At 34.7% G+C, this 14,271-nt stretch overlaps 1 protein-coding gene and 1 non-coding gene across 30 annotated transcripts in view; both read left to right on the top strand.

The window, feature by feature from the left end:
* The window catches only part of LOC145270991 (protein numb-like), a 464,442-nt gene that overhangs the window by 377,010 nt on the left and 73,161 nt on the right, over window positions 1-14,271 (top strand). For 21 of the 29 annotated variants that reach the window (XM_080126556.1, XM_080126554.1, XM_080126546.1 and 18 more), the window contains one exon: window positions 20-160. In XM_080126556.1, the coding sequence (XP_079982682.1) occupies window positions 20-160 (141 nt within the window). Of the gene's footprint in view, window positions 1-19; window positions 167-14,271 lie in introns of all 29 variants that reach the window. The other 8 variants (XM_080126553.1, XM_080126551.1, XM_080126544.1 and 5 more) reach the window with 1 other exon arrangement.
* Trnah-gug (transfer RNA histidin (anticodon GUG)) lies at window positions 12,888-12,960 on the top strand. The gene has a single exon. It is a non-coding gene; the product is annotated as a tRNA-His (tRNA).

Genomic DNA, 14,271 nt, shown 5'->3' with positions numbered 1-14,271 from the left:
ATTTTTATTTTTTTTTCAGAGTATGATAGTTGACCAAACGATAGAAAAAGTTTCGTTTTGTGCCCCCGATCGCAATGATGACAAAGGATTTGCGTACATCTGCAGAGATGGCACGACAAGACGGTGGATCTGTCATGGCTTCATGGCCATCAAAGAATCAGTAAGTGTCAGTAAATCTTCATACTTGTTTATTTTTATTTGCTATTGCTGCTGCTACTGCTTAAAAAAAATAGCAATCCTATAAATACTCTCATTAATATTTTTAATATCACATTTAGAAACGCAGCTTTTTATTCACAATTAAAAAAGCAATCGATGTGTACATTTATTTGTATAAGACTCAGAACTGAGCAATAAAATATTGTCATTGACATATAAAGGGTTTCTATGATAGGGGCCAGATTTGTAGGGATAGTAAGGGTGAGGAGCTGGGCAGTAAGATGGTTGTGTTGTTAATATATACATCTAATATGCAGGAAAGCTGGTTGAATTTTTTTTTAAACATTAGACCTACATAGCATTTTAAGTTGACAAATTCTATTCTGACTAGCCAATTTTTATTGATTATTGCTGTGCCATGTTCTTTGCGTGTAAAGCAAATACTTCATAGTCTTCAATTAATTAAAGATTACACGTGTTTAAAAAAAAAATTTTCTAATAAACTGCCCCGACCCCAAAAAGAAATCTGGAGTTAATACCTGGAAAGATGGTATTATGATAAATGAACATATGCTTAACAATAAAATAATATTGCCATCGATGTGTAAAGGGTTTCTATGGTAAGGGCCAGATTTATGGAGGAGTATCAAGGGTGAGGAGCTGGGAAGCAAGATGGTTGTGTTGTTAATATAGCAGTTCAGCCCGGCTTTACCCAGACCCTATTTACTGTTCATAACTTTATGTGCATATATATATATATATATATATATATATATATATATATATATATAATGAGCAAACAGTTAATAAAATATGTTAAAAAACACTTTGAAATGAGTTAAAAACATATTTAATCTGAAAAGGAAACACTAGATAAATGGATGGTCCTTAATCCGCGGAGTTTCGAAGAAATACTTTCCTTCTCATCAGAGGGTAGGAATTAGCAAAATGCGGGATCGGATTTTGCATGCAGAAGTATTTGATGTAACAACAAGTAAGTCAAAGATCTTACTTGAAAACAAAATAAATTAAGCAGAGGGAATATGGTAAAGAAAAGGGTGATTACACATTAATGGATAGTCTGGTGGAAGATAAAAAAATCCAGTGACGGTAAAATCCAAATGTAAAACTTAAGAAAGTTAAAAGAATTTCCATTTGTACAAGTAAAATCCAAGGAAATCCCGTAATTGGGAGAAGATGGTCCATAATAATCCAAAGGCAGAAACCCAGGGAATAATTCACAAAAATGTGTACAAGGAAAAAAGGAAAAGATTCCAATAATATTAATAAAAGAAAAATAAGATATGCTTTTCACTCTACTTCCGAGACATTTATTTTATATATATATACATATATATATATATATTAAAAAGTTTGCTACATGTTTATGTAAAATTTCAAATGTTTAGACCCAAAATTGACTGAATAGTTTACTAGATTCCCAAAGGTTTAATCTTTTGAACTTTGACCCCTTAACAGCCAAATTTTTGGCCAAAAACTTAGAAATTAGACATCTTGCTCTATGTCTGAATACACTTTGTAAAATTTCAAATGTTTAGAGCAAAAATTGGCTGATTAATTTGGTAGAAACCGCAGAGGTCAAATTTTTTAAGACTTTGACCCAATTTTGACCCCTTAACGTTTGTTGTTTTGGGCTCAAATCGAATTAAAAAGTTTGACCCATGTCCAAGTAACCTACATCTAAAATTTCAATTGTTTAGACCCAAAATTGGTGGAGGAGTTTGGTAGAGTTTTCAAAGGTGAAATCGTTGAACTTTGATCCCTTAATAGCCAAATTTTTGGCCAAAATCCGCTTGATAAGATTTTCCCAAATCTCAATACCCCTTATGTCAAACCTCGAATCTGTAGATCAAAAATTGACAGAGTAGTTTGGTAGATGTACAGACACACAGACACAATTTCACTTTTATAGATATATAGATAGATATGCAGAAAAGCTGGTAATTTTTTCAATATTAGTCTTACATAGCGTTTAAGTTGGCAAAACAGATTCTGATTGGCCAATTTTTATTTGTTATTGTTGTGCCATGTTCTTTGCAGCAAATCAACATGTAAAGCAAATACCGAGGACTTCATAGTCTTCAATTTTTTAAAATATCAAAAATTAAACCTTTTGAACTAAAAAAGTGTGCAACCTCCCTCCCCAAATTGAGTTAATGCCTGGGAAGATGGTATTATGATGAACGAGCATATATTAAAATACTACCCACCCCAACCCAAAAGGGGAGGTAATGTCTGGGAGTATAGTCTCATGGCAACAGAATAGATACTATTTTCCCTCCTGAGTTGAGCCTTAAAAGATTGTTCAATACTGCATTAATAGAAGTCTATGGGTGGAATGATAAAATTGTCACCCTACAACAAGGAACACAGTGTAGTATCTGTTCATATATTACACTTCACTTTTTCTGTCAATATCAGTGGAGGAGAAATCTTTCTAGACCGAGGCAATTTTTTTTTTTTTTTTTTGGTTCCTATCCAGAGTGCCTCTTTTTGAGAAGCTGGATTTCTTCCCACATTAAAAACCAACCTTGTGTTTACCTCTGCCCTCGTGGGGAGGCAAATAAATAAGAACAATAACAAATGAAAATTGACTGTAAGTTTAACTAAGTGTTTGAGATTGTCCGACTGACTTCCTCATCTTGGTTGTTATTGTCACAACGTTTCGGCCATTTTGCCCTCCGGCCTTCGTCAGGTGTTTTGTATCGAACTGGGGAGTTAGTTAGTTTGTTAGGAGTCTCGAACCCAACCCTTTATTATTATTACGGGGTACCGTGTTCGGACTCCAGCTAGGCTCTGGGACATAGTTGCTGATTCTCTGTTTTGAATGTTACTTTTTTCACTGGCTTCGTTCAGGATTGAACTCAGCACCTTTGGGTAACTGTAAACTTTGATACAACGTCTAGGACCACTCGGCCATAGGACAATTCTTAGTTGGTTTTTGTTAATGTTAAACCTATGTTGTTATTCAAGGTTTTCTCTCTCTATCAGAGGTGTCCAAATTGCATTCAGCTCTATGCTTGGTTTGCTCAGTAGGTTATTATTATATTATAAATTACCTCGTCTCAAAAATACAGACAATTACTAAGTTTATAGTTCTTATTATCTCACCACGGTTTCGTTAACTAATCCTCTGCTTTGGGTGGGATAGATGAGTATAATAGTCCGAATAATGAGATAAAAAAACAAATTTACTCATCTCCCAAATAATTCCAAAAATTAATTCAATAAAAAAAAAAAAAAATCATTTAATAAAATATTTAATACTAGCAAAGATATCTGCTCTTTGCATGGGACTTTGCTGTACGCTCCATTTATGAAGAGCCATACGAAATATGACTTTAACCTTTGACCTTGAAATAATGGTGTGCACCATCCCTAGGCGGGAGACCATCATCATATCAGGTTTGTTCATGATCGGTCCAGTGGTTTGGGCTGTAGGAGAATACGTTCAACTGAGGTGCATTACTAAGCGGGCAGAGAAGTGAGAATGGTTGAAAATAAACTTTTAAAAAAGCAGGTGGTTAAACGAACGTCAATACGTGGTTTTCTAGGTCAGACATCACGCCATAGAAATGAAATCACAGCGCGAATTTTGTAATATGAAAGTCGTTGAAATAAAAGATACAGACGTGACCTTGTTTCGTAAATCGGAGATATTATAATCTAGGGAGTATATAAAAAGTTCTAAGAATTAGTGCCCCCCCTCCAAAAGCCTTAGGCGGATATACAAAAAAATGCACACAAGCACACACATTTTTGCTTTTATATTATAGATAGCTAAGGAGAATACGTTCAACTGAGGTGCATTACTTAAAATCGGGACGTCTAACAATTTTATGGCGAATTCTGAGCAGTAAATAAAGTGCACATCGATTGTTGCAGCTATGGCTTCTTTATTTGCGTTTTAATCTGAAACAGTTTCGGTGCTGGTCTTTTGGAAGCTCTCCGGACTTCCTCTTTCAACTCAACATAAAAGGGGAATCTTTTTTACTTGATATCGCATTGGAAATGAAAATTTTCAGGTTTCCTTTTTTTATTATTATTTCTCTATTTGAGATTTTACCATTGAATAAAAAAAAAAAATTGTAAAACTTTTATTTATTAAAAATATTTAAAATTATTAAAAAAAAAAAATTATAATTTTCTTTTTCACGTGCCATTTTCAATTTAAGTTTTCATTTATATATACATATACGTATAAATTTTTTGTTTTTATATATAATATTTCATATTTAGGCATACATATACCTTTTTACATACATAGAATATTTTGTATACACACACACACACACACACACAATTTTTTGTTTTTTTAGAGGTGGCAAGCTTTAAATTAATTTTATTTAATTGCATACTACTTAGCAACTATTGATTGTACATGCTAAAAAGTTAATGTTTGGAACAACCCCCATATTTTTCTTATAAAAATATTTTCTGTGATTTATTTTAATTTAAAGTTTGCTGCCTCCAAAAACTGCCCTATATATATATATATATATATATATATATATATATATATATATATATATATATATATAGCAGGCTCCTTCAGTCTCGAACAGACTATGGATACCCACGAAGGGTTGCTTGCGCATGAAATTTCTGTGGCAGGAGGTGCGCAACCTCTAACCGCACCTCTCCTGAGCCGACATTGTTAAATACCAGTGGCAAGTGAAGTACAGGACGACTGGAAACAAATGCCGAGATAAGCGGAGAGCACACACAGCACCTAGAATTCCCAAATGGTCAACCATAGTGCCAGGCTCAACGTTGCTCAACTTCTGTGATCTGACGAGAACCGATGTGTCAACGCGATTATGCCGTGTATATATATATATATATATATATATGTATAACTACTTCATTTACTCACAAAAAATTAATATACGAAAGTATAGATTTGTGCGTAAACTTTTAGTATTTACTTCAAAAGTGCTCAATACATAGGTAGAGCTAGTTAGTAATTTATAAAATATATATGGCGATTAAGCTACACTGAATATTCGGCGTTTCATCCACTCTAGGACTCTTCAGGCTTATGCGCATAAGCCTGACGAATCCTAGAGTGGATGAAACGCCGAATATTCAGTGTAGCTTAATCGCCATATATAGTTTATAAATTACTAATATATATATATATATATATATATATATATATATATATATATATAATTAATGTTTTTATGTTTCATTTTCAAATATTCTGATATAATGTAAATTAAAATATTTTATATAGTAATAGAAAATCGCAGAAAGATGTTAATTTTTTTCAACTTTTCATCGTCTACGCATTATTTTGATTCATCTGTTCTCATCTTGAGTGTGATTTTCACAACGTTTCGGTCGATGTAACTTCCAACCTTTTTCAGGTGTACCTCTAGAATCAAGCAAAACCCTTTATTTACTTCGGGGGGGGGGGGGGGTTAGCATGCTCTTGTTCCGTCAACCATGACTGGATAAAGGTCCTAAGTAATTTGCAATTGTATTTTTTGGTCGCCCACACTGAGGATTGAACCTTCAACCTTCAGGAGAATATCACTTTTAAAGTGCACAGCTGAGGGTGAAGGAATTAATGTTTTTAGCCAATTTTTTATATTTGTTGTCCGAAGGGTCAAGCTTCAAAACAATACCAATTTTGTGAAAATCTGTCGCCTCTGTCAGCAGTTTTAAGCAGACATATAAACATACATACATCCATACATTTAAACAGACAGGTGAGATTTATATTATAGATTACAGAGTGAAACACTACAGCTTTATTTTAGAACTTTTATTGAAAAAAGTCAATTCAGGTAACTTGATTATGTAGGAGAGTTGGCATCTATTCAATGTAGCCGCCTTCAGCCTCAATCATTGTCTCTACACGGAACTGGGAGCATGCCTTTTCCGCAAGTGCTGGCGGGAGCTCAAGAAATACTCTGCGATCAGGCTGGCTTTGGTGTTGTGGGAGGTCATGTTGGTGATGTTCTTGATGTATTACCAAATGAACTAGTCCAGCAGGTTCAGGTCCAGGGAGGAGAGGGGACAGTGAGAGATCATTACAAAGTACTAGCACTGCGTCTGAAGCTAAGCCTAGGTCCCTTCGGAATTGGGAGTCAGTGCCAAGTCCTGCTGCCACACCCAGGGTCTGCCAGTGGCTACCCGATTGCACCAGAGGATCACGACACTCTTCAGCACATCCAGGTACTTTTTGGTGTTGACTTTCAAGTCAACTTTAAAGATGTGAGGTGGCATGATGTGGCCCTCTTGAAACCACACCAAAGACCATAACCGTGGCCAGAAATATTTCATCAAACGGAAATGGAATCATGTTGTCTTTTCTAGGGCAATAATTTTATTGTTACATCCTGTATTGTGTTACAAGTCCACTTTATGTTTGCTAATATGTAAATAATGTGTGTTTATTGGGTTTCGGATATTTTCTGGTGGCTCTGAGTCTTCCCTGCAACCTCTCTCCCACAGAAGAGACGTTGCGAGCCTATCCTTGTTTTGTCGTTATTTCCATGGCAGGTGCTCGTCTGAACTCCAATCTCTGGTCCCCCCTTGCCAATCTTTCACGAAAAACACCCGTCTAGCTGAATCCACTGTGAAAAATTTTCCCCCACTCCTTATCTGTGCCTAAATCAAAAACGTAGATTCCATGAACAAAGCTTCTTTCTTAGAACTGCATGCCTGTGGAACTCTGTTCCATCTGCCTGCTTCCTACCTGACTACAACCTGGATGTCTTCAAGTCCAACGTAAACAAATTCCTAATGAAGTGCCCCCTTAAGTAAACACTTCATTAAATCAGCACACTAACGTACTGTACTTGTAATAACCTTTATCCCTGAGTGGCTTCTGGGCCTTGATAAGTGGTGACCACCGTGTAAAAAAAAAAAAGTTTACATCGTCCGAAACATTTTGAGATGAGAATAGTTGTTCGAACAATTTAAATGATGGAATTAAATTGTTCGGACATTTTTGAGAACTTTTCAAAGAGAAAAAAAAAAAAAAAAAAATTTTTTTTCTCTTTGAAAAGTTTGGGGCAAAAATTTAACCATTTTCACAGTAGAATTTTTTGTTTTCTATATTTTCTCTTTCATTAATTTTTCTTTTTTCTACAACCATTTCACCATGATAAAAATGAAAGCAATTTAAAAAAAAAAAAAAAAAAAATTATTCGATTTTTATTTCAAAAAAATTATTTATATTCAAATTTAAATTTATACCTAATACATTATAGCATTTAACATATGGGCCATATTTTTTGTCTATATTTCTGTGCCACGTCTCGTCTGCTTTTTTTACCTGCTAATAATATTTAGACTAATACGACCATTCCATTATCAAGCCATCAATGACTAAAATTTGCTTTCTAAATTTTAACTCAAATAATAACATTGCTTTCTTTTATATTTAGTTGTCCGTGTACATTTGTAAATCCAAAACAGTTTAATTTCTAGGACAATAGTTCTTAACAAATCAAAGATCTGCTATACTATAGCTGGAGATGTCTTCTCAGTTATTAAATCATTCCTATTTATAAGAGTAGTGCTTGATGAGCAGAAATCATAATCATAGTATTAATGCTGGTGTCCCTCAGTTATTATTTGAACCGAGAGAGAGAGACTTAGCTGTCGTACGAAGCTAAGACTCTGTAACATCATCTGTGTATAGATACTCCCTCAGGCATTTTTCTATTAAAATGGTCCTGTGGCAATGGAAGTCATTTTTGGGCTCATGGAATTCAAGTGTCTGAAGGAGTGGCACTCGTCTGACAAGACGTTACCATCATCATATATATATATATATATATATATATATATATATATATATATAAGCTGTGTATTTCGGATTGTTTTACTCCTTTATTCATGTTGAATTCACCTATTCGTAACAACCATCATCGTCGTCATCATGAACGTTGAGGATTTGTGCCGTTATGAACGCATGTTAAATTTAAAAGCTGTACTAGCGGCGAAGCGAACGTCTGTTTATTCTCAGTTATTAAATCATTCCTATTTATAAGAGTAGTGCTTGATGAGCAGAAATCATAATCACAGTATTAATGCTGGCGTCCCTCAGGCTTCCATCCTAGACGCAACTCTCTTCCTGTACTTTGTCAACGATTTCCCAAATCACATTCCTAGATCATTTGTAGACATTTATGCAGATAACACTACCATCTATGGCAACACTTCAAAGGCCGGAAATGACCAAGATCTTTCTGATTTTTTTTTTTTTTTTTAAATTTAATTTTCACCCCAAACAAGGCATAGTGCCACTTTGAAGCAGGGGCCTACTATCAGGAACTTAATTAGCAGGGGCATTATGAAGGGAGATGAGTAGAAAGATGTTTGTTCACATTACACTTGAACTTCTGCATATCATTGCAGTTGGGAAAGCAGAATCCCGGAAGGGAGTTCCAAAGACCCACAGTTCTGGGGAAAAAATTATTGGAGTAAAAGGCTTTCTTGCACCTAGGGATCTCTACTGTAAAGGGATGAGACTTAGTAGCTTGTCGGGTTTGTCGGGGGTAGTTACGTCAAGGAGGTACAAGTGTTTGCAGTTCGTCAGAGTATTCAACATTAAAGTATTTGTAGAGCAGGCAGAGGGATGCAACATCTCGTCGATGGAACAGAGGCTGAAGCCTAGATGACAGTTCAGGACCTATCAGCTTGGCGACTCTCTTTTGAACCCTGTCCAGGAGCAAGAGACAAGCAGCAGATGCACCAGCCCAGAGGTGACAACAGTACTCCATACATGGGCGAATGGTTGCCTTATAGAGGTATAGGATACTGTCAGGCGTAAGTAGTTTTCTAGCACGGTAGAGGGAGCCAACCTTCCTTGGAGCAGCCTTGGCAATGCTCTCAATGTATCTATTCCAGTTCATATTCCCTGTAAACGTTAGGCCGAGGAGTTTAAAAGAAGTACTTTCAGGTAATGTGTTTTTGGCCATTGCTATTGGTGGTAGAGAAGGTTTCTTGTAGTTATTGAAGGAAACAAGGTTCTCTTCTGATCTTGAGCAAGTTGTGCAATGGGGAAAAAGGTGGCTGGTTACTTTTAATGCATCTAAAAACCAAGCTTCTCTTTCTATCAACAACGCTCTGACCCATATCTGGCATCAATTGAAATGAATGACTCTCATCTTGAGGACGCTCCATGTTTTGACAAGCTTCTGAGTCTGACCATTACTTCTGATCTGAAATGGAACACATAACATCAGATCCATTGCCAAGATCACCAGAAAAGTGTTTGGATCATTCTACCGCTCCAGTAGATATTTCACTATATAAGAGCCAAGTACGTCAAAGGATTGAGTAATGTTGCCACATATGAGCAGCAGCTCTGGGCTTTGATAAATGGTAATCCTTTTGTAAAAAAAAAAAATAAGGAAACAACTACTAACTAAAGACTCACAAAGTGTATATTTTCTTGATCAGCATTGCCCTGGATGTATAATATGTAAAAAAATAAAAATAAAACAAAATTATTCATTATTTGGATGTCAACTGGATCAGGTTTCATCATGGAAGAACAGATTTTAAGCTATTTCTAAAAAGAGGTGAAAGAGGGATGTGAGGAAATAAGAAGAGAGGGAGAAAAAAAGAAGTTTTAATACAGGGTTGATACGAGTCCGGAACTGGGAGCATGCCTTTTCAACAAGGGCTGGCAGGAGGTCAGCGAATACTTGGGGGATGGTGCTGATCAGGCTGGCTTTGGTGTTGTGAGAGGTCATGTTGGTGATGTTCTCGGCGTATGACCAAATGGGTTCAGATGGAGGGAGGAGGAGGGCAGTGAGAGACGGTTACAAAGTCGTAGCACTCGTTCTGAAGCCAAGCCTGGGTCTTTTTGAATTCGTACACCGGTGCTGAATCCTGCTGCCACACCCAGTTTCATCAAACGGAAATGGAATCATGTCATCATTTCTAGGGAGACAATTTTATCGTTCCATCCTGTCATATGAAATACAAGTAGGAATTAAATAAAGGGTCCCATTAGAGACTCTGTGCAGATTCCCCAGTTTGACAATACTCCAGAAGAACGTTTGGGATTTATATATATAGACTAGCAGGGCTACCCGGCGTTGCTCGGGACCGTATAAACAATGAAAAAACAAAAGGAGAACAGTAGTTTGAATAATAGAAACTAAACAATTCTTTTCCTTCCAGAAATTTTTCTAGCAGATATTGAATAAAGAAACCGAAATAAATTTTATTAAAAATAATAATAATAATAACAACTACTAAGAGTGTTGATTTTCAATGTATTTTTAACATGAATAAAGGATTTAATATCTCAAAGTGTAGTATCTGTTCTCCAGATGCTGCACTTCCATTTCTTGTTCTCTTTCGGTGGGGGAGCAGTCCTTCACGACTGAGACAATTTTTTATTTTTGTACCTTTTCTCCACGTTAAAAAACGACCTTGGTGTCTAACTCTGTCCTGTGGGGAGGCATAGTAAATAGGTACATTATGTAGCCAGACTTTGTGGAAGCATCCTGTAGATTATGTAGCCAGACTTTGTGGACACCCTGTATGTGTGTGTGTGTGTGTATATATATATATATAAAAAAAAATACAGACAATTACTATATATATATATATATATATATATATATATATATATATATATATATATATATATATATAGTAATTGTCTGTATTTTTTTTTTTTTGAGATGAGGTGTTTTCATTGATTGAGATTGTCAGACTGACTTCATCATCTTGGTTGTTATCGTCACAACGTTTCGGCCGTTTTGCCCTCCGGCCTTCATCAGGTGTTTTGTATCGAACTGGGGAATCGTTTGTTGTTAGGGGGCTTATTCATACGTAATATATTGATGTTGGCATTCTGTAGATGTTCAGCATAAATGGAGACGCTCTGATATTATTGTAGCTCTTTTGTTAAAGCTGCAAAAGTATTTATCCAGAGTGAAAGTCACATTTGTGAGTGATTTTTTTTTCAAAGTGACGACTAGAAGTAATGAAATGCTCATCTTTTGACGGTTGTATTTCTTCCACCAACAATCTTCCAAAGCTCACTACTCAGTAAATTATAAAAAAAATATCTTTACAGCTTTTTCTTTTATAAAACGAACAAAGTTAAATTATTTAAACAATCAAAGTTTAATAGAAATTAAAAAAAAATTTATTTTTTTTAACGAAGGCTGTTTAAGAAAATATTAAAAAATATCTGAAGAAATTAAAATGTTTATATCTTCAAGTATCAACATAAAATTTGTTGTATATTTAGAATTACACTTATTAAAAAATATACAGAAAATTTTTTATGATGCATATAGTCGTCATGAAACGAAGATGTCATATTCTAAAAATCATGTGGGTTTGGCTAGTAACTTTTCTATTTGGCTAATAAAAGAAAATATTTAGTTGTGAAAAGGTCAACTAAAGTTTGTCTGTATATATATCATAAAGTTGCGATTTAAAAAATAAAAAATATATCATATATGGGTTCATCAGCTATAAGCAAAACCAAAATTATGAAGAATTCTTGATAAAGTTATTTATAAAAAAAATAGATGACTTAAGTGCCATCAACTATAATCAAAACCGAAACCATAACTTATGAAGAATTCTTGGTAAAATTATTTATGACAAGACATGGAAGTACATAACAATTAAACGACCCAGATGTAAGCGTGGCACACAAAAGAACACACACGCTATCGTATTAATATATTATTTTTTTATAATGACAAAAAAAAATAAAAAATAAGAATAAAATACATGAATTATTCTGACAATAATTCGGGTTAAATGAACGTTAATAAAAATACCGCTCGGAACTTAAGGTGGCCACTAGAAATTTTGTTAAATGCTGATTTATTTTACAAACTTAAAAAAATAACTTTTAAAAACTTTTTAAAATATTAATATTATAATACACTCATGGATATTGAAAACGTCGTCTATTCAAATTGACAGATTTAATAAAATATCGACTTTTGATTGGATATATATATATATATATATATATATATATATATATATATATATATAACTTTAGTGCCATCAGCTATAATCGAAATCGAAACTGAAACTAAAACTTATTAAGTATTCTTAGTAAAATTATTTATTACAAGAAATGGAAGTACATAACAATTACATGACCCGGATGTAAACGTGACACAGAAAATAACACACACGCTATCGTATTAATATATAGATAATAAACAAATGAAAAATATTTAGATGTTGTCTTGTCTTTTCTAGAAAATTCGGGAACAGTTTAGAATCCTAGTATGGATGGGTACTTTCGCTAATTTTATAAACAACATGACTGGAAAGTTGTAATGTTGGCGAGTTAAAAATAAAACAAAATAAAAACAATTTTTTGGAAATTTAAATGCAGAAATAACGTAGGAATTTAGGAAAGTTTGTAAACAAAAAATTCATGGTGAAGTGGTCCTTGAAAAATATAAAGTACGACACAATATTTATTTATTTGTGTATACCAATAAAACTTTCGAACGGATGCACCGAATTGACGAATTCTTTTTTTTTCCCCTGAAAGATGTGAGTTCCTAGATTGTCCTTATCTATATATGGTTTGAAACAAACAACGCCGAGTCACACAAAAAGCCCGAAATAAGAGTTTTCGAGCCGTTTCGGGCAATTGTCCAAAAAAGTTACCTGCCCATGTCAATGGAATTTAGCACTGTCTGTATACAGTCACAGTAACATCTTTCTGCATACAGACAGGACTTGTGGCGCAATGGATAACGTGTCTGACTGTGGATCAGAAGATTCCAGGTTCGAATCCTGGCAAGTTCGTAATAATTTTAACCATCATTTTATCCAACGTTTACTCATAATCCTTACCCTTAGTTAGGTGGTGGTGGGGTTTAGTGATTTTGTTTTGTGCATAGAGGATGGGGTATGAGGCATAGGCAGAGCTAAGCTCAGGTTTCGTGACACCGTCAAACGAAATCTAAAGGACAGCTTGATCCCTACTGGAATCTGGCAGACCCTCAGTTGCGACCGTGACAAGTGGAGAATGATGGTTCACAGGAAGTCGTCTTCGGACACGAAGGATAGCACATGATGATATATACCAATAAAACTTCCGAACGGATGCACCGACTGAAAAATTCTTTTTTTTTTTTCCTGATATTTATGAGTCCCTAGATTGTCCTTATCAATATATGGTTCGTAACGAACAACGCCGAGTCACTCAAAAAGCCCGAAATAAAGGGTTTGGAGCCGTTTCGTAAACATGTCGAAAAAGTTATCTGCCCATGTCAACGGAATTTAGCACTGTCTGTATACAGTCGCGGTAATATCTTGTGGCATACGGACAGGACTTGTGCTGCAATGGATAACGCATCTGACTATGGATCAGAAGATTCCTGGTTCGAATCCTGGCAAGTTCGTAATAATTTTAACCATCATTTTATCCAACAGTTACTTATTATCTTTACTCTTTAGTTTAGAATTTCCGATACTCCGAGTTCACAAGGTAAGCGTTGATGGTAAGACGATGTTGAATGTACTTGATGTTGAGTGTACTCGATTTTGTGTTTGGTCTGGCGTTGTGTGTGCCGACGCGGCGCAGCTGCTAATTATAAATAAAATGAATAAGGAATAAACTAAAACATAAATTGGTTTTAAAAACTTAGACTTTTTTTCAATAATTTCACTCTATGCTGGCTTGTCCACCAGGTTTAATTCATGATTGTTCAACAGTCTTTTGTTTTGTTATAAACTAATGATATTTTTGGAGCACACTGACTTCTGATCAGTCAGTACAGAACAGAACAAGGGAACTCTAATTGAAGAAAAAACTAAAATTTTGGTGATCGAAGGGAGATAATCTTTAAGAGTTGACTCCCCTTTGTCGACCATTTTTTTTTACACATATGAAACCACAACCATAAAACAGAGACTAACTCCAAGAACACGAAAAATACAGCGGAGCCAGTAACTTTCCTCATTTCTTTTCCAACACAACAACCAAATAATTTTTTTTTTATTTAAATGCAGAAATATCCTAGAAATTTATGAAAGTTTGTAAAAAAAAATAAATAAATATAAAATTTGCGTAGGCGGTGGAGTGTGGCATTTTTTTTATTTTTGAAGAGTTGT

Source organism: Euprymna scolopes, chromosome 46 (assembly GCF_053919585.1).
Source record: "Euprymna scolopes isolate OS-2025 chromosome 46, ASM5391958v1, whole genome shotgun sequence".
Classification (NCBI taxonomy): domain Eukaryota; kingdom Metazoa; phylum Mollusca; class Cephalopoda; order Sepiida; family Sepiolidae; genus Euprymna; species Euprymna scolopes.
This window is presented reverse-complemented; position numbering and strand designations above follow the sequence as displayed.